This window comes from Oryctolagus cuniculus, chromosome 2, assembly GCF_051225735.1.
Source record: "Oryctolagus cuniculus isolate XC-2025 breed Fujian yellow rabbit chromosome 2, ASM5122573v1, whole genome shotgun sequence".
Lineage (NCBI taxonomy): Eukaryota > Metazoa > Chordata > Mammalia > Lagomorpha > Leporidae > Oryctolagus > Oryctolagus cuniculus.
In genome coordinates this window covers 168,967,479-168,992,282 of record NC_142868.1, presented here as the reverse complement: position 1 = coordinate 168,992,282, position 24,804 = coordinate 168,967,479, and the positions used below count along the sequence as shown (strand labels likewise).

At 42.0% G+C, this 24,804-nt stretch overlaps 1 protein-coding gene across 2 annotated transcripts in view; it reads right to left on the bottom strand.

Moving 5' to 3' along the window:
* SOS1 (SOS Ras/Rac guanine nucleotide exchange factor 1) overlaps positions 1-24,804 on the bottom strand; it is a 134,326-nt gene that overhangs the window by 80,524 nt on the left and 28,998 nt on the right. For both annotated transcript variants that reach the window (XM_051842966.3, XM_051842967.3), the window contains exon 2: positions 3,153-3,278. In XM_051842966.3, the coding sequence (XP_051698926.1) occupies positions 3,153-3,278 (126 nt within the window). The remainder of the gene's footprint in view (positions 1-3,152; positions 3,279-24,804) is intronic.

The window sequence follows — 24,804 nt, the reverse complement described above, 5'->3', positions numbered from 1 at the left end:
CTATACATGCACTTCAGTACAAAAATTCAAACATTCAAGTATATTTTGTAATACTAAACGTACCAACAAGGGCTTAAAATGTATGGGAGATTTTTTTTTTTTTGTCAAGAAAGGAATTCCTCAGGAAACCTAAGGGTTAGTGGAAAACATAGTAGACCTACAAGACCTCTTTAGGATACCAAGGAAAAAACCTTTAAAAAATGCATGAATGGGGGCCAGCACTGTGGCATAGTAGGCTAAGTTTCTGCCTGCAGCACCAGCATCCCATATGGGCACAGGTTTCAGTCCTAACTGCTCTTCTTCCAATTCAGCTCTGTGCTAATGGCCTAGGAAAGCAGCAGCAGATGTTTCAAGTTCTTGGGACCCTGCACCCACATGGGAGATCCAGAAGAAGCTCCTAGCTCCTGGCTTCAAATTGGCCTACCTCCACCATTGCAGCCATTTGGGGGAGTGAACCAGCAGATGGAAGGCCTCTCTCTGTGTCTCTCCCTCTCTCTGTCTGTAACTCTACCTCTCAAATAAATAAATAAATAAAATCTTTTCTAAAATGAATGAATGAACAATAAAGGAGACTTTTTAAATTTGAGGATGAGAAGGCTCATGACAAAAAAAGTCTAAGATAAAGGAGTCTCAGGAAAGCATAAGATAAATGAGGAGAAGCAAAATGTATCAGGGTCCTAAGAAACCAAAGCTGGCTAAATAGAGGTCTTATAGGTTAGGAAGGGGTACAGGAAAGTCAAGGTGGCCAGAGAGAAATAAAGAACAGTGCAATCATGAATAGACAGAGGAAATTTTAAAATATACATTACCAGGGACATATCCAAAAAAGAAAAAGACAACTACTAGCATTTGCCTCTTTACAGAAACTTATACTCACTATAATAGAGGGAGAAATAAACCAAACTGGAGTAATTTTCATATAGTATCTTCTCACATTTGAATTAATTTGGATCAACAGGGTCAAATAATATATATACTTCTTTGTGCATGCTCATAGCATTTATATATAGACTTTCTTATTCATCCAGAATACTAGCTGACAGACAGTAAATGCTCATATATTAATGACATGTATTAATGAATATTGTCTGCAGGGGCAGTGCTGTGGTATGCCACTGCAGGCCGCCACCTGCAGTGTTGGCATCCCATATGGGCGCCAGTTCGAACCCCACTGCTCCATTTCCAATCCAGCTCTCTGCTGTGGCCTGAGAAAGCAGTAGAGGATGGCCCAAGTCCTTGGGCCCCTGTACCTGCGTGGGAGACCCGGGGGAAGATCCTGGCTCCTGGCTTCAGATTGGCACAACTCCAGCCTTTGCAGCCAGTTGGGGAGTGAACCAGCAGATCTCTCTCGCGCGCGCACGCTCTCTCTCTCTCCTTCTCTCTCTCTACTTCTCTCCATTTAACTCTGACTTTCAAATAAATAAATTAAATCTTTAAAAAAATGAATATTGTCTACATCAATAAAACAAAATCCCATTGATTTGGACCATGATAGTTCAAAGAGCTAGAGGCAGAGAGAGAGAGAAGTATTCCATCTACTGGTTCACTCCCCAAATGGCCGCAATGGCCAGAGCTTGGCCGATCCAAAGCCAGGAGCCAGGAGCCTGGAGCTTTTCCCAGGTCACCCACGAGGGTGCAGGGACCCAAGGACTTTCAGCCATCTTCTACTGCCTTCCCAGGCCACAGCAGAGAGCTGGATTGGAAGTAGAACAGCCAGGTCTCGAACCTGCATCCATATGGGATGCCAGAGCTTCAGATCAGGGTGTTAACCCACTGTGCCACAGCACTGGCTCCTCTCCACTTTCAAGAGAAGTCCTGCCTTCAACTTTACTGTCTATATTAAGGACACCTAAAACACCACTGGCATTTAATTCCCTAAACACTCACATCAGGAATCTTCACCTCTAGGCCAGCCACCACCACAAGGCTCCATCCTGCTTTGTAGTATGTAATGAATGAAACCTTAAATTCAAACAACTTTTTTAAGATCCCAATCTATTCTATTTTTCTCACTGAGACAGTCTAGTATTATCAGTTCTATGACCTTACTAAGAAATTCAATACCCTGTTCCCTCTCTTTTTCCAATCTATCTGTCTTCTCTTACTTGGCAGGATAGCTTAGCAGAATGCATACTCAAAACTCTGGACTCTCTGGATTAAACTCTCGACTTCACTATTTATTAGCTGTGATCTTGGGCAAGTTATTCAATCTCTCAGTGCTTCAGTTTCCACATTCATTCATTCAATACAGATTTCTCGAGTGGCTTCTTTGCCAGACATTATTATTTCAAGGTGCTGAGGATTCAGCAGTGAGTAAGGAAAAAAATCCCAGGAGCTCATATTCTAGTTAGGGGAAAATAAGTGCCATCTTTGTGGTGTTATTATGAAGTTTAAATAAAATACAAAGCATGAACGTGTTTAGAGTAGTGCATAATTCTATATAGCAAGCACTTAAATGTAAAACATTTCACTGTTTTCCTTATCTGATTTAGATGCTCTCATTAAATATGCCTACTTGTCAATCCTTCTACCCTCAGGGGAGTAGGGCAGGGCCTGGGTAGGGATTACCTAGTAGCCACAGTGTGCCATAAATATATTGTACATTCTATGGGTGCTGTGCCCTGAAAAGGTTCCACAGCACTGCTATCACCAATTTTCAGATTCCTTTGCCCTACTCTTCTGCCACTGTATATCCTTCTTCCTAAGTTTTGAGATGTTTTCCTCTTTCAATTGGTGGGAATGAATTTACTTGCCACCTAAAACACATATAACAATTGAAAAACATTCCTGGAAATGTTATTGGAATGCTAGCTAACATTTACAAATAAACATTTGAATATATACTATTATTAAAGGTGTTATCAAGCTAGCCATAATAAGCTGTTCATTTTAGCATAAAAGCAAAATATGGAACAGTTTAATAGCTGAAATATACAAAAATTATCATATATTCAATATGGAGAAAAACAGTCTTCATTTTCTTATATACCATATAGTCATATATTTTTTGCAGAATTGGAGAGCAAACTCTTTTTTTCCTTTGCTGACATTACCACAAACACTAGGTTTGATACACACACACACACACACACACACATAGATGTGTGTGTATATACACACAAAAACTAAACACAAGTAAAAAGTTATCATACCTCTACATCTGAAGCACTTCGGGGCTGAGCTTGACATAGCATATTTAATAACTGCAAAATTAATTCTTCAACATATTGAAGAGCATCATCATTAGACTCAAGAGTAGGATGAACTTGTCCCTGGACCTATAAACAAAAAGCAAGGTAATTAAAATGTGGGCTTGTTTAACCTAATTAAACAAACATTTTTTAAAAAATAGGTATTTATAACCAAGGACATAAAATGACCTGCAAATACAGTCTAGACTGAACTATAACTCCTCAGAGAAGAAACTGAGCCCAAGAAGGTTTTAATCAATTGGCCAAGCACTTCTGACCATATTCAGTACAGCAAGGACCAACCTGATTATAATTTAGCTATTTAATAAATTTCTCCATTCTATTTATTAGATGACTAATCAGCAGGCAGTTAAAGTATCAAGAATTTGGACTGGACTCCAGAATTTGTGATCCTCAATTCAGTGCTTTCCATTCAACACACCATCACACTCTAATGTGAGTAGCTATCTAACCTCGTAAACTTATTTTTTCTTCAACATACTACATGATTAAATCATCATTCATTGAAAAAAAGAAAAAAGAAAAAACCTGGCACTAGATAAAAGTTCTACTTTTACACATTGAATTACATGTCCCCAGGGGCTTAAGCCATCTTCTCAGATATCCTTTATGTTCATGATTAACTTACCTTCATTCACTGGTGAATCTTAATACCACATGGTGGGTTGTTTCTATCTAGCTTTCAGTCAAGTTCCCCCCCTTTTTTTTTTCTTAAAGGATTTATTAATTTATTTGAAAGGCAGAGTTACAGGCAGAGGCAGAAAGAGCAAGAGAGGTCTTCCATCCACTGGTTCACTCCCCAGATGGCCTCAACAGGTAGGCCAATTCAAAGCCAGGAGCTTCTTCTGAGTCTCCCATGCAGGTGTGGTGGCCAAGCACTTGGGCTATCTTTCACTGCTTTCCCAGGCCATAGCAGGGAGCTGGATTGGAAGCGGAGCAGCTGGGACTTGAACCAGCACCCATATGGAATGCTGGCACTGCAGGTGGCGGCTTTACCCACTATGCAACAGCGCCAGGCCCAAGTTGCTTTCATTTTTGAAACTCTCTTTCCTTAATATTGGTGACACAATCTATTTTAGTTCTCTGATTTCTTTGCTCTCTTATCTTACGGAGTTCTTGTATTTTCCTCCACTCTGCAAATGTAGCTTCCATCCTTGTCTACTCTCTCCACCTACATTTTTTTTTTTTTAGATTTATTTTATTTATTTGAAAAGCAGAGAGAGAGAAAGAGAGAGAGAGAATCTTCCATCTGCTTGTTCATTCCCCAAATAGCTGCAAAGGCCAGGGCTGGACTAGGCCAAAGCCAGGAGCTTTATTCAAGTCTCCCATGTGGGTGCAGGGGCCCAAGCACTTGGGCTATCTTCCACTGCTTTCCCAGGCACATTAGCAGATGGGGAGCTGGATCGGAAGTGGAGCAGCCAGGTCTTGAGCCGGCACCACATGGGATGCCAGTGTTGCAGGTGGTAGCTTAATCTGTTATGCCACAATGGCAGTCCTATCTCCTTCTACCCTTTCCCACAAGTAATCTCTTTCGTTTCTACATTTTGAACCTCACTTGTGTATGTCTCTCCCTGTATCTGTGTAACACTGATTTTCCCTCTATCTCTGTAACTCTTTCAAAATAAATGAATTTTTTCTTAAAATAAAACTATATCACACATGAAAAATACTTTTTTTTCAAATGAACATAACTATTTTAGAAAAACAGTGTATACAACCCTTGGTTTCACTAAGATATAGTCCTGAAAAATGTAGCTATAACTGAGGACTACAGTCTAATACATAAACACATATTTATAGAACTATCAACTTTTAGAAGTAAAGAGATCTCAGAGGTCATGTAACTCAGTCCCTCTATTTAGCACAGAGAAAAACAAGGTACTCATAATCCTTTTGTTGCTAACTAATAATACTGTAGGTATTGAACCTGGATCTCCTTGTGTCTAAATCAAACCTCTTTCCACTAAACCCCTGGGAGAATCTGGGAACTATTCTAGTAGACATATAAAAGTAGAGAGTGAGCACCCATGAACTATATCTATTTTTATAGTGGACTTCTATATAAAACTTGAAGTATGTTGTCATACTTCAATAAACATCAGCATGTCATAAATGAAAATATAGTAATATAGTCCTATAAATCTTTATAATATGAAAAGGTACACTGATTATACAAAGGATCCCAGTGGTTATGAATTATATTAAATTATAAATACACTAATAATGCATATTAAAGTGAAAATATCTAATCAATAACAATTCAAATTACTTTTTAAAAATATCAGAGCCCTTTTAAGCGGTAGTTTAAGCAACATTTTAGAAAGTGTTCTGGTGGCTGCCTTGAGGTGCAGGCATCCGATATGGGAGTGCCAGTATGAGTCCCAGCTGTTCCACTTCTGATCCAGCCCCATGCTAATATGCGTGAATAAGCAGCAGAGGATGGTTCAACTACTTGGGTTCCTGTCACTCATGTTGGAGACCTGGATAGAGTTCAGGCTCCTGGCATCAGCCTGTCCCAGACTTGGCCATTTGGTCCCGGGCGGGGCGCCGGATTCTGTCCCGGTTGCTCCTCTTCCAGTCCAGCTCTCTGCTGTGGCCCGGGAGTGCAGTGGAGGATGGCCCAAGTGCTTGGGCCCTGCACCCCATGGGAGACCAGGAGAAGCACCTGGCTCCTGCCTTTGGATCAGCGTGGTGCGCCGGTGGCAGCACACCAGCCACAGCAGCCATTGGAGGGTGAACCAACGGTAAAGGAAAACCTTTCTCCCTGTCTCTCTCTCACTGTCCACTCTGCCTGTCGAAGGAAGGAAGGAAGGAAGGAAGGAAGGAAGGAAGGAAGGGAGGAAGGGAGGAAGGGAGGAAGGGAGGAAGGGAGGAAGGGAGGAAGGGAGGAAGGGAGGAAGGGAGGAAGGGAGGAAGGGAGGAAGGGAGGAAGGGAGGAAGGGAGGAAGAAAATGTAAAGTGATCAAATTATCTTTTAATTTAAAAAAACATATAAAAATTTTATTTCTTCACTAATACTTCTCTAGCTGTTCTTCAATTGACACTTTATGCTGAAACACTGCATTCACATTCACTCTGTTGTCCATACCTGATATTCATCATCTCACCCTTTTACCTACCTGTTGGGACTTTCAAAACTCAGATTTCAGGGTGGGCATCTGGCCTAGTAGTAAACATGCCTACATCTCATACCATAGTGTCTGGGTTCAATACCCAACTCCAGCTACTGACTCCAATGTTCTGCTACTGCAGACCATGGAAGACAGCTGTGATGATTCAAGTAATGGGTTCCTGCCACCCTTGTGAGAGACCTGGACTGAGTCCCAGGCTCCCAGCTCCCAATCTTCAGCCCCACTCACTCCTAGATCAATCACAGGAAGGAACCAGCAGATAGGAGATCCTTCTCTTAAATAAATAATACATAAAAACCCAAATGTCATCTCATTTGGGAAGATGTCCTTGCTTCTATTTAATTCACTTAACCAATCTTAAATGTATTTAATGCCAAGTCCTTAGTGCTGGACATAAAAGAATGAATCAAACACAGTCTCTGTTTGTATGGGCCTTATATGCTAGGCTCTGTGTTAATCCCTATACTCAGTACCACATTTTGTTATTGAGTTTATAATACTGAATTATAATTCGTGTTTCCTTGTCCACTTGCTCTAATGGACAATGATGTTCCAAATGGGAAGGGTTTTATCTCTTAAATTTTAAAGGATCATCTTCTCCTTGCTTTCACTCCAAACCCCTGACACTCAGGGAATACTCAAAGCCTCCATGCTGTAGAAGTGAGAGGCATAAAACATTTCTTTTTCAGAATTAAGATTTAACAAGATGGCAATGAGGGATGGTTCTTGTGTTGGTTTCAAGAGAACAAAACCCTTAAAGCAGAAACTATTCAACATACAAAGGCAGTTATTACTGTAGATGCTTACAAAATAGAGTGAAATAAACATATACACAGCAGTTAAATGCAATAGTTAAAAACAACAACTTAATACTGCTTATAATTCTAGCACACATAATTCAAATGTTAAGTCTGGCATTCTTTTTTTTTTTTTTTTTTTTTTTTTTTTTTTTTTTTTGACAGGTAGAGTTGTAGACAGTGAGAGAGACAGAGAGAAAGGTCTTCCTTCTGTTGGTTCACTCTCCAAATGGCTGCTACAGCCAGCACTGCGCTGATCCAGAGCCAGGAGCCAGGAGTCAGGTGCTTCTTCCTGGTCTCCCATGTGGGTGCAGGGGCCCAAGCACTTGGGCCATCCTCCACTGCCCTCCTGGACCACAGCAGAGAGCTGGACTGGAAGAGGAGCAGCCAGGACTAGAACCCAACACCCATATGGGATGCCGGCACCACAGGTGGAGGATTAACCAAGTGAGCCACGGCACCAGCCCAAGTCTGGCATTCTTTATGGTAAACAAATTTCTAGAAACTTCAAGTTTAAACTGTTTTATTTTTTGATGGTTACTAAATGACAAATAAAATCTATTATGTAAATAAATCAAAAAAAGAATTAAGGGGCTGGCCGTGTGGCACAGCAGGTACAGCTACCACCTGCAGCGCCGGCATCCCATATGGGCATCGGTTCGAGTCCCAGCTGCTCCACTTCAATCCAGTTCTCTGCTATGGCCTGGGAAAGCAATGGAAGATGGCCCAAGTCTTTGGGCCCCTGCACTGGGAGACCTGGAAGACGCTTCTGGCTCCTGGCTTCGGATCAGCCCAGCTCCAGCCACTGCAGCCATGGGGGAATGAACCAGTAGATGTAAGATCGATCGATCGATCTCTCTCTCGCTCTCTGCCTTTCAAATAAGTAAGTAAATCTTTTTTAAAAAAAGAATTGAGTTCATAATTAGTTTTTTTTAAAGAGAAAATAATGCATGATGTTAACTGTTGTACTAATTTTCTGAACATTAACCCTTATCATACCTTATAGCTATCAAAATTAGGATCAAAAAGTTCATTCCTATAAAAGACAAATTGTTTAATTTCCTTAAAAACAAAAACAAAACCTCCAAAATCTCTGCCTGAAAAACAAAGGCAATGTCCATGCTTAAAAAGATGGTACCAATTTCTAAAAATACAGATTGTTCTTTATTCTTTCAAGGAAGAGTCTGCTAAGACACTTCTTTAAAGAGCAGACAGAAGTAGTATTGTATTTCACATACAGATGAAATAGAAACACATCTATGAGATAGTGTTACAGCTAAAGTATCGCATTCCATCATAAATGGTACTCAAAGACCTTTAATAGCTCAAAGGATACAGACTGCTCAAGCCTGTGCAGAACAGGTTTCCCTGCTAAATCTGTGATAGCCGTCAGAAGCCACATCTACTGAGGTTGTGTGAAACTGGCTTTAAAAGTAGACGTGGGTTTTTCCTTATGTGTAGTCTTCAAAAACATTATACCCTATACTTGTTTATTGACATAAAAAATTCAAATACCTCCTTAATCATAAGTAATTTAAGTATGATAAGAGCAAATACTTCATTAAAATACTTCATTTAAGAATGAATGAATTATAACTATGAACAATAATTTTCTATGGCCATGACAGTACTTCTTCTTTTAAGGCATAATCACCATATTCAATTAAATATACTATCTCTGGAACTTTAAACCTTTAAACTTTCCTGAAGAACTATCTGCTTCTATCATTTTGTCTCTAGTAATTTCTAGCAGATCATCAAGTAACATTACTGTCTACCACTGCCAGATTCTGTGGAATCTAAAAAGGCAAAGGGATTAGGTCTATATCAATTCCTAGTTGTCTGAAAGAAAATTCCTCCAAGTAGGTTCAGGAGCCCCTTGGGTAAACTGTCAGAAAACACTATGTTGGATTCTGATGAATCTTTAATAGCCGTTTCTAGCTAATGGCACTCTGAAGAATAAGAAGGGCTTCTATATTGTATTCTGTCATGTCTGAAGCCTTGATCTGCTACTTTATTTATAAATATAATGAGAGAATTTGAAATGAAGTTAGTATTCTCAAAACCTCTACCACAGCAAAATATTAAAGGTGTGAATTCTCAAACCTCGTTCTCACTGTGACAACTGCTTAGTCAACATTTGATGCTTTAGGTGCTTATCTCTCCACACTCTGAAGTTGGTTAAAAAATCAAAACAGGGGCCGGTGCTGTGGAGTAGCGGGTAAAGCTGCCGCCTGCAGTGCCAGCATCCCATATGGACGCAGGCTGCTCCACTTCCAATCCAGCTCTCTGCTATGGCCAGGAGGGCAGTGGAGGATGGCCCAAGTGCTTGGGCCCCTGCACCGCATGGGAGACCAGGAAGAAGCACCTGGCTCCTGGCTTCAGATCGGCGCAGCACTGGCCATAGCGGCCATTTGGGGAGTGAACCAATGGAAGAGAGACCTTTCTCTCTGTCTCTGTCTCTCTCTCTAACTCTACCTGTCAAATAAAAAAAATCAATCAGTAAAAATATTTTTAAAAAGAATAGGCTATAATAGTGTGATAAAGGCTAAAGTGGAGTCATGTCTGAGGTATAATGACAAAAACAGGAGCTAGCGCTGTGGGACAGTGCATTAAACTGCTACCTGCAACACCAGCACCCCCTATGAGCCTCGTAAAAACACCAGTTGGAGTCCCTGCTGCTCCATTTCTGATCCAGCTCCATGCTAATATGACTAGGAAAGCAGCAGAGGATGGCCCAATTGCTTGGGCCCCGGACACGCATTTGAGAGACCCAATGGAATTCCAGGCTCCTGGCTTCAGCCTGGCCCAGCCCAGGCCATTTTGGACATCTGGGAAGTGAACCAGCAGATGGAAGATCTGGTGCTGTCTCTCTCCATCTGTCTCTCTCTCTCTCTCCCAACCTATCTCTATTGTCTCCCTCCCTACCCCACTCTAACTATGCCTTTCAAATAAAATGATAAATAAAATCTTTTTTTTTTTAAAAATGGGAACAAAAACAAAGGTAAGCCTAGCTTGGAATGTGTGGAGAGTTTCAGAACTTTTCACAAGATAGACTCAAACCAGGACAAAGGTGTGACAGACAGCAAAGAGCATTTACCAAAAGGGTTAGCATATAAAATGGCATAGAGGCCAATAGAATGACATGCTAGGGGAACTATGAGTTGTACCAAAGAGTGTATGTGGGGAAGCTGAGAGTGGATAAACCAGGCTTGTATATCACATTAAGGAAAGGGAATGATGAGGGAAGCAGAACAACAATAAATGAAGGGTTTTAAACAAGACATTGAATTGAATTGAATTTAGCAAGACCTGCTTGCTAAAGTCAAACAGTGTCAGTATGAAGGATGGTTAAGACAGAGACGAGACTGAAGGAAGCAACACTTGCTGGAATGATGCCATAGGCTCTGAATGAGAAAAATGGTCTAGACAAGGAGAGAAACTATGGGAGGTACAAGAGACTGCTAAGGGACAAGGAGCTGGGTTTGGATAACTATTTTAGGGGGCATCGGGGCAGCAATGAGAGAGAACCACCAACTTAATAAGGACATCAAATAATAGACTATTTTATAGAAAAGAAATTTAAGTCTGACATCTGGGTTTAAAGTTCCCACACTACATCTAGAAAAAAAAAGCTGAAACTGCTTTTTATAAAATGGTTCCTAAAATTTTATTTATTTTTTGGTTGTGGAGAATTATTTGCCCTAGCAGTGTTTCAAATACTTAGACAGAAAAAAAAAAAAAAAGTTAAGTGTTTATGGTAGAAATAAATTTACTTACTAGCCTACTATCTGTTCTAACTACAGGAAGTAAAAAGCGTCTATTTAAGGGATAGGCATTTAGACTAGTGGCCAACACATCTGTTTCCCACACTGTAGTGCTTGGGTTGATTCCTGGCTCTGGCTCCCCACTCTAGTTTACTGCCAATGCAGATCCTGGGAGTCAGCAATGATGTTCAAGTGACTGGGCACATAAAGAGTCACTGCTCTACTTTTATGTATGCTTTTAAGTTTTCATTTTAAAAATATTGGAGGGATAAGCATTTGACACAGTGGTTAAGCTGCCCCTTGGGATGTCCACATCCCATATCGGAATGCCTAGATTCAAGTCTCAACTCTGCTCTCCATTCTGGCTTCTTGCTAATGTGCATGATGGAAGGCACCTGGTCCCTGATACCCACATGGGAGACCCAGATTGAGTTTCAGACTCCCAGCTTTGGCCTGGCTCAGCCCAGCTGTTGTGGGCATTTGGAGAGTGAAACAGTGGGTGGGAGTTCTCTGTTTCTGTCTGTCTCTCTGCCTTTCAAACAAAATAGATGTTAAAACAGGACACAAAAGTACTGTGTGTCACTTAGGGAGCTCATCAACAATACAAAATCAGTCCATTTCAACTACTCCTTTTGAGAAGGTTTGAGGATAGGTCCCCAAATCTGCATTCTTAACCTTAGGAGATCCTTGCAAATGATCCAGAGACCACACTTTGAGAAACATTAACATAGAAAAGGAACTCCTACGGTCCTAAATATAGCTAGATAAATTAGAGGAGAATTCAAAATCTGTATCTTGAGCTGACTTCTGAAAAACAAATAGAAATTTTCTAGGTGAATCAAATGGGAGGGCAACTGGATGCAGTAAGCCAGGTAAACACAGAGCTATGAAAGGACTTACTACAGCTTAGGAAATGTCAGTTTGGTGTGGTTAGAGCAGAAGAAAGCACAGGTACAGATGGCAGGAGGTAAAAAATTCTGTATGCACGTGAAGAAAATTTAACTATATTTAAAGTATTGAGCCTAGGGAAATTTTTATTTTACATCCTAAAAAGTTCAGTTGGCCGGCGCCGCGGCTCACTAGGCTAATCCTCCGCCTTGCGGCGCCGGCACACCGGGTTCTAGTCCTGGTCGGGGCTCCGGATTCTGTCCCAGTTGCCCCTCTTCCAGGCCAGCTCTCTGCTGTGGCCAGGGAGTGCAGTGGAGGATGGCCCAAGTGCTTGGGCCCTGCACCCCATGGGAGACCAGGAGAAGCACCTGGCTCCTGCCATCGGATCAGCGCGGAGCGCCGACCACAGCACGCCAGCTGCGGCGGCCATTGGAGGGTGAACCAACGGCAAAGGAAGACCTTTCTCTCTGTCCCTCTCTCTCACTGTCCACTCTGCCTGTCCAAAAAAAAGTTCAGTTATGGAACTCTGTTTCAGATATCATCCATACTTTGAAGATAACAGCTTGTCTTAAAAGGGGCCTTGTTAGTTTTAAATTCATAAAATCAGGGTACAAGTACGATCCCTATACTGTCTACTATCTAAAATTAAGTATTCAAAAATACTTAAAAGTACTTAAAAGGCATACTTAGGTAGAATGGACAAAAGCTGAACAGTGTGCCCACAGGACATCATTATGTAAACATAGTACGCACATATGTACTTCCTGGTTCTGTCCACTGAGAGGACCTTGGCATACTGACACCTCAGGAACTAGGATCACATCCAGTGCCCAGATCTTGGTTTCTGACATTCTCCAGTAAGAGGAACCAGGGTTTAACAAAAACTGGCCTATTCTACCTCTGGGGAAGGAACTATATGAAGGAAGTCCAGAGCATCTTCTAGAATCAGAAAGTAAAGAAGTGGGGCGGATGCGGTGGCGCAGTAGCTTAATCCTCCACCTGTGGCGCCAGCATCCCATATAGGTGCCGGCTGCTCCTCTTCCAGTCCAGCTCTCTGCTATGGCCTGGGATAGCAGTAGAAGATGGCCCAAGCGCTTGGGCCCCTGCACCCACATGGGAGACCAGGAAGAAACACCTGGCTCCTGGCTTTGGATCGGCGCTGCTCCGGCCATTGTGGCCATTTGGAGAGTGAACCAACAGAAGCAAGACCTTTCTCTGTCTCTCACCGTCTGTAACTCTACCTCTCAAATAAATAAAATCCTAAAAAAAAAAAAAAAAAAAAGTAAGTAAGTAATGAAGTGTTCAAAAAACAAAAGGAAAAGGATATGGCCCCAACCAAAAGCGGGTGGAGGGAGACAAAGAAGGAATAAAAGATCTGGGAGAAAATATGCAAGAGGCCACAATGGTCAAAACTGGAACAATGCCAGGCCAGTGCAGTGGCACAGTTGGTTAACACCCTGGCCTGAAGCACCAGCATCCCATATGGGCGCCAGTTCCAGTCCCGGTTGCTCCACTTCCAATCCAGCTCTCTGCTGTGGCCTGGGATAGCAATAGAAGATGGCCCAAGTGCTTGGGTCTCTGTACCCACATGGGAGACCCGGAAGAAGCTGCTGGCTTTGGATCGGCTCAGCTTCAGCCGTTGCAGCCAATTGGGGAGTGAACCAGCGGATGGAGGACCTCTCTCTCGCTCTCTCTGCCTCTCCTTCTCTCTGTGTAACTCAACCTTCCAATAAATAAATAAATCTTTAAAAAAAAAAAAAACTGGAACAATCTGAGCAATAATGTGAGTGATATACTGGATCATAACCCAAAATGTAAACTAAATCACTGAGTCTACAATAATGCATATAAAGATAGATATATGAAACACATACCTTCCCTAAATATCCTTGAACAGCCTTGTATTTATCCTCCCCAACCGTTTCCAAACTCTTGGGAAGCAAGTTGGTTGGGGTGGGGGGCTGAGGGTGGGCAGTACTTAATGGATGATAACTGAAGGGGCTAGTATCTACTTACCAGGTGGTCAAGGTCACCTCAAGTCATGTAAACAGTACATACCCTGGATATGCTGTGGTGAAAAAGGCACATTTCCTAACAACCCACGACCTCAGTATAACCATAAGAAAAACATGGGCATTCTAAGAAAAAAAACCCAAAACAAGAACAAAAAATCCTGACCACTGTTTTTCAAGGTGATAAAGAATTTAAAAAGTCTGAGAAATCAAAAGAGGACAGGGAGATGACAAAATATATCCTGAATGAGACCCTAAAGCATGAAAAGAACACTGGGAAAAGTGGTGAGATATGAGAAAGCTGTCAGGTTTAATCAGTAATAACACACAACTAATAATTATGTCAACTTCTTAGTGGTGACAAATGTACTACGGTGTCACAGGACAAGAGGAAACTGGGTGAGGGGTATACAAAAATTCTCCATACTACCTTTGCTCTAAAATAAATGTTTATCCTTAAAAATATGGGTTGCAGCTGAGGTATTTCTGAGAAAGAAACTTACAGCCTTCAAAGTTTGTAATAGAAAAAAAGGAAGGAAATTAATAGGCTAAACAGCAATATTAAGAAATTGGAGGTGGAGGGGACAATAAAATCACACCCCCTGAAAGAAGCAAAGAAATTTTTAAAAAAATTAAAAACAAAATTGACATTTTAAAAAACACTAAGTCAATCAAAAAATTGCTAGGAGATTTATCAATAAGACAAGACAAAGAAATACAACTACATAAATAAGTGGAGAGTGTAATTTCAGATACAGAACACTTTCAAAAGATAAAATTATGAAAAACAGGGCTGGTACTATGGTGTAGCAGGTAAAGCCGCAGCCTGCAGTGCCAGCATCCTATATGGGCACTGTTTCAAGTTCCAGCTGCCCCACTCCCGATCCAGCTCTCTGCTATGGCCTGGGAAAGCAGAATAAGATAGCCCAAGTTCTTGGGCCCCTACACCCAAGTGAGAGACCCCGCAGAAGCGCCTGGCTCCTGGCTTCAGATCGGCTCAGCTCCAGCCATTGTGGTCATTTGGGGAGTGAACCAGAGGATGGAAGACCTCTATCTCACTCTCGCTCTCTCTACCTCTGCCTTTCTGTAACTCTGCCTTTCAAAAAAATAAATAAGAAAAACTTCAAAGCAGGTTTTGAACATTTAGGTTAAATAAATGCCTGAAAACTGCAAATTACCAAAACTGACTCCAAAAGACAAATATTCTTAATAGCTCTCTAATCATTAAAAATTATACTGGGGCCAGTGCTGTGGCATAGAGGGTGGAGCCACCGCCTGCAGTGCCAGCATCCCATCTGTGCACCAGTTTGAGGCCCAGCTTCTCCACTTAAAATTCAGCTCTCTGCTATGGCCTGGAAAAGCAGTAGAAAAGATGGCCCAAGTCCTTGGGCCCCTGCACCCATGTGGGAGACCCAGAAGAAGCTCCTGGCTCCTGGCTCTGGATCGGCGCAGCTCTGGCCATTGTGGCCATCTGGGGAGTGAACCAGAGGTTAGAAGACTTCTCTCCCTCTCCCTCTCTCTGCCTTTCAAATAAATAAATAAATCTTTTAAAAAATATATTAAAGGTTTAAACTCTCCATATAAAGAGAATAACTTTACAGGGCCAGTGTTGTGGCACAGGGGGTTAAGCTGCTGCCTGTTACACCAGCATCTCTTATCAGACAACTGGTTCAAATCCTGGCTGCTCTGCTTCTGACCAGCTCCCTGCTAATGCAACTGGGAAAGCAACAGAGGATGGTCCAAGTACTTAGGTCCTTGCCACCCATATGGGAAACATAGATGGGGTTCCAGGCTCCTGGCTTTGGTCTAGCCCAGCTCCGGCCTTTTGCAGCCATTTGGAGAGTGAATCAGCAGATTAAAGATCTCTGTCTTTCCTTCTTTCTCGGACACTCTGCCTTATAAATAAATAAATAAATAAATCTTTTTCAAAAATAGAGAGCTCTTATGGTAATAATCAAATTTTACTTTAAATTTATTGAAGAGAACAGGTTGAAATCTAACGAGGTCTTCACCACGTGGGTGAAGGGGCCCAAGCACTTGGGCCATCTTTCACTTCTTTCCCAGGCCATTAGCAGGGAGCTGGATTGGAAGTGAAGCAGCCAGGACTTAAACTGGCACCCATATGGGACGCCGACGCTGCAGACAGAGGCTTAACCTACTATGCCACAGCATCAGCCCCTACATCTCTCCTCTTCCCCACTGCACACACTGCCAGCTCTCCAGGTCCTTAAGCTGAAATTCTGGAATCTCCTCCACTCTCCACTAACTAAAGGGTTAACACCTGACAGCACAGTACCTGTGTACAGCAGACTGCGATACCTGAGTCTTTAGATAGGCTGCATATGGTCCCTGTGTCACCATATAAAAACTGCATTCGAGAAAAGTTAGGGCATCCAGGAGAAAGGCTTGAATTTAAACAACCAATGTAAATTCTGTAAATCAAAAGCTAAATGTCCTTCATCTTTTTCTAACTCTCCAACATAAAATGCCTCTGCCATTCTAACTCCTTCATTTCAGACCAGCCATCCTGGATCTGAAGCAGAGTTTCTAACCTCAGCACTACTGACATTTTGAGTCAAATAATTCTTTTTTTGTGGGGCTGTCTTGTGTGCTCCAGTCTGTTTAGCAGCATACTTGCCCTCTAATCACTAATTACTATTTGGCATCTTCCCCCCAGTGTGACAACAAAAATGTCTCTAGACTTTGCCAAATGTCCCCTTAGGGGGCTAAACTAAAGTGAGAACTGCTAGTCTATGTGGGGAGCAACTCGGACTAGACTAAGTTACTGGAATTAAGACTTATTCTATGCATCTGCTCTCCCACAATGTGGCGCTGGGAGAGGAGAAAATAGCTTCTACCCAGCTGCCTCTCACCAACTTGAGTGATGACCTCCAGGAGCTGATCCTGCTCCTGATTGGAGGAGAGCAGTGTACTCGGCGTGTGGGTAGCCGAGTTGGGATTGGCGGAAGAGGACTATAAAGGAGGAGAGAGACAACACGCACCAGGAACATCTAAGGGGAACATCTATCTGAAGGAACACCTGTGCAGCCCCCGAGAGAGCCGGCCGGCGGTGTGCCGCTCCCCCCGCGGAAGTGGGGAATGTGGCAGGGGGAACCGCCCCTCCACGGAGGTGGAAGGGACGGTAGCCAACCCGGGAAGAACCAGCAGCAAACCCGGGGAGGGCCGAGCAGACAAAAGAACAACGCAGGGTCCTGTGTCGTTCCTCCACGAAGAGGGGGAGCGACATAATGGTGCCGTGACTCGGATATGAAGCCTAGGCAGGGCTTAGTGTCGTTCCTCCACGAAGACGGGGAGCGACAGTCTAAAGCATACCTTTCCTTACCTCTTTACAATCCCACACATGCAAGTGGATTCCCAGCCTTATTATAAATTCTCTTGAATAAAAATAAAATCTGTAACACTTCATAATTCTGCAACCTAATGTGGCAGTTCTCTTCTCTACTGCTTGACTTATATTCTCTTACAATATAATTCCTTGTGTTTCCACGACATGAATTCACATTTTATTTATATCCCAATGTTTAAAAATAGCTAAGTACACACCACACATACACACACACTCTTACATATCTACCCACACATAAAGAAATACCTTTGTGAAGAGGTAGGTGAAATACCTTAATTTTTAAAATCAATCCAAATATACCTTCACAGAAAAGACAGAGAAAATTTCAAAGAAAATCTCTTTAAAGCAAGACAAATTTAAATCCACTTGGAAGCTCTTAATGGTAAAAATAGTCTCTTCAAACTAGGTGCTCAAGAAAAAATTCATGTACCACTCGAATTCCAAAATTGCAAGGTATTTATACCAATAAATGACTTGGTGCACTTTCACTTCCACCAAGACAGGGCAGGCTCAGTGAAACATAAAAGTGATGAGTAAATGTTTCTGATTGCAGTGCCATTGCCAAGTACAAGCAGTTCCATTCAGGGATTCCTATTTTCACACTCAAAATCAGAGATTGGCTCTGTTGGTGGGTTTTAACTAAATTAAGATCACTTAACAAACACTTAACCTGTTTGCTAACAGTCAAAGGGAAGCAGCAGCACAAAGGCGGAGACAGGCAGCAGGGTGAGCAGAGCGGGAGATGAGGTCCGGGAGAGCAGGCGGCCAGATCACTTAGGGACTCTGATTTCGAGTGTGAAGGCCTGGCAGCTACAGAAAGCCAGTGCCTTTCCAGCTTCTTTACAAGGAAGCACTGCACTTCATTCATTGCTGTGCTTACAGACTCCGTGTGGCAGCTACCTTCTGAGAAACACGTGTGGGGTATGATGTCAAAGGAAAACATGCATAAAATCTGGAAAAGCTGTTAAATGCCCTTTCCCTTTTCAAATATCTATGTGCATGAGACTGGGTTTTCTTTATGTGTGTATTGCAACTAAAACAGCACATCACAACTGATTGAACACCGAAGAAAATATGAGTTATGGGCTTTGTTCCATTAAGCCAGACATTAAAGACATTTGTAAAAACGTGAAACACTGACCACTCCTTTTTAATCTTTGCTTTGAAAAAGTTATTTTAATAAAAATGTTATTTTTATAAAATGTAATGTGTTCGGTTTTTAAAATAAATCTAAATATTGGAAATTTTTCTTTTCTTTAAAAATGGATGCATATAACCCATATAAACTGCATGGTTTGGGAGACTCAATAATTTGTCAAGAATGTGAAAGGACTCCTTGTTGGGTTAAGTACAGAAAATATACATGTATTAGTCAGCTACACACACTGCTCCCATCCCCCTAACAACACCTGAAACTATAAGCCTGTTAGTCCCTTGGTTTTCAAAACTGAGGAAGAGGCTCCCTAGAGAAACCTTCACTGAACCATAATACAGTGAATAAAACTGGAGCTAACCTGGTTCGAGTGAAAGTGGTATCTCCGGCTTCCAGGCCTTCCAAGCTACTGTAAAAGCCGCCAAAGGTGCTTCATACAGTTACACACAATACAATTTTAAAACCTTATTTTAAACGAGCTACTCAAATTTACTGCTCCCAAAAGTTTCAGAAAGACCATCTCAAAAGGATCATTTTCAATTGCACCCTCCAGCAAACATCAGAAGTGTGGTATTTGTCTCTTCAAAAGGAAGCACAACCTGTTTATAAAGAAATCTCAGGTGGCTAAAAATGTCTAAGGGTTCCTTTTTGAGAAAATACTGAGGACTGGTGGATGGGTACAGACAATCTGAAAAGGCTTCCTAGAGGAAAAGATGCTATGATTAAGCTAGCAGAAAAATCTCAGCTCAGAGATGAGAGATTCATTTAGAAAGGGGTAAGGTGCGGCAGATTCCCTAGGTTACAAGGAGACCTAACAGCCAGGCACTATGTGGCTTTCAAGTATCAGAGTGCTGTAGGCTACATTCAAAATTTGGTGTTTGAGACAAGGCAATAATTCCTCATTCCTGAATCTGGGGCAGAAATTTACCTTCTATTTAAATGAGTTTCCTACTCTAGGTAAAATCAAAATTATGGAAATATACCAAGCCTGAAGCCTTAAAAGGAATACGTGGTGTTGAGATAAAAATTACTCCAGTTCACATACTCTGAGATGCAGACAGGATAGAGCTGTGTCCAGAGAAAATAGGAGTCCTTAGTTTTAAAAGTAAATCAGGGGGGTGGTGTAGTGGGTAAAGCTGTTGCCTGCAGTGCTGGCATCCCATAGGGGTGCTGGTTCGAGTCCTGGCTGCTCCACTTCTGAGCCAGCTCTCTGCTATGGCCTGGGAAAAGTAGGAGAAGATAGCCCAAGTCCTTGGGCCCTTGCACCTGCGTGGGAGACTTGGAAGAAGCTCCTGGCTCCTGACTTCAGATCAGTTCAGCTTCGGTCGTTGCAGCAATTTGGAGAGTGAACCAGCAGATGAAGACCTCCCTCTCTCCCTCTCTCTGCCTCTGCCTTTCATATAAATACATAAATCTTTTAAAAAAATTAAAGCAGGAAAATTATTTTTAGCAACAGTACAGAATGGCTGCAATGGGCTATTGGCTGTACAGGTTGAGCTAAGGGAAATTAGGAAATAACTTTAGAAGTCAGGGCCTTTCACAACCTATTTTTTGAGCTCAACAGTATTTCCTATGCATTTCACAGTTGGTCCCTGAGAAGCTATATGATGAGCTACCTATTTGGCTACCCAACATCCTATGAAAGAAACAAGGTAAATCATTTAATTTAGAAAAACAAATGTTTACTAAATAAAGGATTATGATAATTGTATTTCTGTAATTATTAAAATGAACACATACAAGCCAGCAGTTTCCACAGGGGAAAGCAAGACTGGCTTCCTCCATGTAAGCAGACTTGACCACAGGGATTTTCTTACAAGGCAGGGGTGGAGGTGGAGGGGTGTGAACAGCCTTCTCTCTTTTTCTATTACACACTCTTCCTCATCCTTCCTTCTGAATTTGCTAATAGGCATAAGATGTCTCTCAGAAACAATTACCCTCTCACTCTACTCAATATTACATGAGTTCATTGATGGAAATCTATCCCACATCTCACCAGTACCTACTCCCTTTAACTATATTCTTCCTCATGTGCTGTCTTTGTTTAAAAGGAGAATAAAAACATACCCGAAAGGCCTCCTTTTAAAGCTTTATTATTTATCAGGGAAAACACATGTGTTATTTTGGTATAAAGGAACGAGGTAGTATTTATCATAGAATCAAGCATAAAGTTATTTATTTAAAAAAGATCAAGCTTACTGATCATCTAACAAATTGTTACCAGAGATCTATATTTGAAAATCACGAATAAAGAAAATCACTACAATTATTTTAGCTGGAAAAGAAGTTTATTTTTCTTCAAACAATAAAAGAATTGCCAGACATAAATTCCTTAAAAACTATCTACCAATAATAGCTATGTGTTCTTAGGATTAAGTGATTTAACTAATCTGCCTCTAGAGGAGGTTGGAAAGAAAGAATTCGATGATCTAAAATCCCTTTAAGCTCTACCATTCTTCCTTTATTAGATTTTTCTTAAACTCAGGGAAATTCAAGAGGATCTGATGAGAGACAAGCCTATGAAGAAAAGTATAGTTTATATATGTGGGATTTCATCAAGGTGGCATGTGCCAATGCCATCTCACTATTCCAAGTGATCAATTTCAGTTCACAATTGATCATAATGAAAGGACTAAGAGTCAAAGGGAGCACATAAACAAGTCTAGTACCTGCTAACACTAACCGATAGAATAAATAAAGGGGAGAGTGAGCCAACATGGGAAGCGAGATACTCAGCAGACTCATAGAATGGCAGATGTCCTAAATAGCACTCTGGCCTCAGAATCAGCCCTAAAGGCATTCGGAGCTGGCTGAAAAGCCCATGAGAGTATTTCAGGCATGGAAAGCCAAGACACTCTGGCAAAAAGATCTCTGTGAGTGAGATCCCAGTGGAAAGAACAGGTCTTCAAAGAGGGAGGTGCCTTTCTCTGAAGGGAGGAGAGAACCTCCACTTTGACTATGACCTTGTCTAAACAAGATAAGAGTCGGAGAACTCAAGGGGCTTCCATAGCCTTGGAAACTCATGACTGGTGCATAGGGAGATTACTGATGCCATAAACAGGAGTGTCAATTTGTAAAGTCAACAACAGGAGTCACTGTGCACTTACTCCTCATGTAGGATCTCTGTCCTTAATGTGCTGTACATTGAGGCTTAATGCTATAACGAGTACTCAAACAGTATATTTCACTTTGTGTTTCTATGGGGGTGCAAACAATTGAAATCTTTACTTAATGTACACTAAACTGATCTTCTGTAAAAAAAAAAAAAAAAAAGAAAGAAATTATCAATTCCCAACTTGACTCTCACTGGGATTAAACATGACAATAGGTCTGATCTGATTTCATCATCATTTTAAAAAAAATCATCTATTATTTTTCACTTTATGTTTCTGTGTGGGAGCAAACTGTTGAAATCCTTACTTAAGGTATACTAAGCTGATCTTCTGTATATTAAGATAATCGAAAATGAATCTTGATGTGAATGGAAGGGGAGAGGGAGTGGGAAAGGGGAGGGTTGTGGGTGGGAGGGACGGTATGGGGGGGGGAAGCCATTGTAACCCATGAGTCGTACTTTGGAAATTTATATTCATTAAATAAAAGATAAAATATATATATATATGTGGGATTTTTTGAATGAAATAAAAAATTTAGCTTCTAATCATGGCTAAATCTAAGAACTTTATGAAAAAACATATACACATTGAAAATATACAAACAGTAGCTATAAATAAAAATTTGGGGGCCAGTATTGTGGCAGTGAGTTAAAGTGCCACCTGTGATGCCAACACCCGATATGGGTGCTGGTTCAAGTCCTGCCTGTTCCACTTCCAATCCAGCTCCCCACTAATGTGCCTGAGAAAGCAGTGTAAGATGGCCCAAATGCTTGGGCCCCTTCCACCCAACATGGGAGACCCAGATGGATTCTAGGTTCCTGGCTTCAGACCAATCCAGATTCAGTTTCAGCTGTTGCAGTCATTTGGGAAGTGAACCACCAGATGGAAGATCTCGCTCTAACTCTGCCTTTCAAGTAAATAAATTTTTTTCACAAAAAGTTTATCACCTTCATCAGACAGAAATCCCTACCAGTCAGCACTTCTCTCTTGCTTTAGGATAGTTCATAGGATCATTAATGCAAAGGTTCACTAACCAACAGCATCAGAATCACTTGCTTAGAAATATAAATTATCACTTCCCTCTCCCACCCTAACATCTGATGCAGAAACTCTGGGAAAGGGAGTTGGCAAAACGTGCTCTAAGAAGGACTCCAGGGCCAGGGCTGGCACTGTGGTGTAGTAAGCTAAGCCTCTGCCTATGGCGCCGGCATCTGATAGGGGTGCCGGTTCGTGTCTTGGCTATACCTTTTCTGATCCAGCTCTCTGCTTATGGCCTGGGAAAGCAGTGGAAGATGGCTTAAGTGCTTGGGCCCCTGCACCCACATGGGAGACCTGGAAGAAGCTCCTGGCTTCAGATCAGCATAGCTCTGACTGTTGTGGCCATTTGGGGAGAGAGCCAGCAGATGGAAGACCTTTCTCTCTGTCTCTCCCTTTCTCTCTGTAACTCTACCCCTCAAAGAAATCAATAAAATCTTTAAAAAAAAAAAAAAAAAAAAGATTGGGGCCGGCACCGTGGCTCACTTGGCTAATCCTCCGCCTTGGGCGCTGGAATCCCATATGGGCGCCGGGTTCTAATCCCGCTTGCTTCTCTTCCAGTCCAGTTCTCTGCTGTGGCCCGGGAAGGCAGTGGAGGATGGCCCAAGTGCTTGGGTGCCTGTACCCATGTGGGAGACCAGGAAGAAGCATCTGGCTCCTGGCTTCGAATTGGCATAGCTCCGGCCGTCGTGGCCATTTTGGGGGTGAACCAACGGAAGGAAGACCTTTCTCTCTGTCTCTCCCTCTCACTGTCTGTAACTCTACCTGTCAAATAAATGAAAAAAAAAAAAAAGACTCCAGCTGATTCTGACACTGAATAATATTTGGTGACTACTAGGTAAGACACAACACCTTAAGGCAGGAGACAGCACTGTGGCACAGCAGATTAAAGCCCCAGCCTACAGTACCAGCATCCCATGTGGGCACTGGTTTGAGTCTTGGCTGCTCCACTTCCAATCCAGCTCTCTGCTATGGCCTAGAAAATCAGTAGAGGATGGCCAAGTCCTTGGGCCCCTGCACCCATGTGGGAGATCTGGAAGAGGCTCCTGGCTCCTGGCTTCAGATCAGCTCTGGCCGTTGCAGTCATCTGGGGAGTGAACCAGCAGAATGGAAGACGTCTCTCTCTCTCTCTCTCTCACTCTCACTCTCACGTTCTACCTTTCTCTGTAACTCTTTGAAATGAATAAAATAATTCTTTAAAAAAATTTTAAGATAAACTGTTTAATAAACTGTTAAATCTTGATTAGAATAGTTTTAAGTATTGAACATTTTCACTTATAGAAATTAAATGTCTACATAAACTTTAGCTATTCTTCATTAACCAAGGATGTAGACTCAGTTCACATAACAGGAGGAAATATTTGCAATTTATATATCTGAAAAGGAATTTGGCTCAGAATACATAAAGAATTTTTATAACTCAACAATAAAAAAGATCAATAAATGAAATGGGCAAAAATTTCTCAAAGGAAAAGAACAAATGACGAACACATACATGACCAAAAAAATGCTCAGCATAATTGATGCAAGTGAAAACCACAATGACATACCACTTCTTACCTACTAGAATGGGTACAAATAAGGAAGATAATAAAAGAGATAATAAGTAGAGCTGGCGCTGCAGCATAGTAGGTTAAGCCTCCACCTGCAGCATCCGCCTCCCATATGGGCACCAGTTCAAGTCCTGGCTGTTCTACTTCTGATCCAGCTCCCTGCTAATGTGCCTGGGAAAGCAGTGGAGGATGGCCCATGTCCTTGGACCCCTGCACCTATGTGGGAGACCTAGAAGAAGCTCCTGGCTCCTGGCTTCAGACTGGCTCAGCTCAGGCTGTGGTGGCCATCTGGGGAGTGAACCAGAGGATGGAAGACCTCTTTCTCTGCAGCTCAAATAAATAAATCTTAAAAATAAACAAAAAAAGTGTTAGTGAAGATGAGGAGAAACTGGAGCCTTCACAGTATTGCCACTTCAGAAAATAGTCCATTAGCTCTTCAAATAAAGAATTTCAGGGGCCAGCACAGTGGCACAGCAGGTTAAAGCCCCTGGCTGCAGCACTGGCATCCCATTTGGGCGCCGGTTCTAGTCCCGGCTGCTCCACTTCCGATCCAGCTCTCTACTATGACCTAGGAAAGCAGTAGAAGATGGCCCAGGTGCTTGGGCCCCTACACCCATGTGGGAGACATGGAAGAAGCTCCCAGCTCCTGGCTTCATATAGGCTCAGCTCCAGTCATTGTGGCCATTTGGGGAGTGAATCAGTGGATGGAAGACATCTCTCTCTCTCTCTCTCTGTCTCTAGCTCTTTGTAACTCTTTTCAAACAAATAAAATAAAA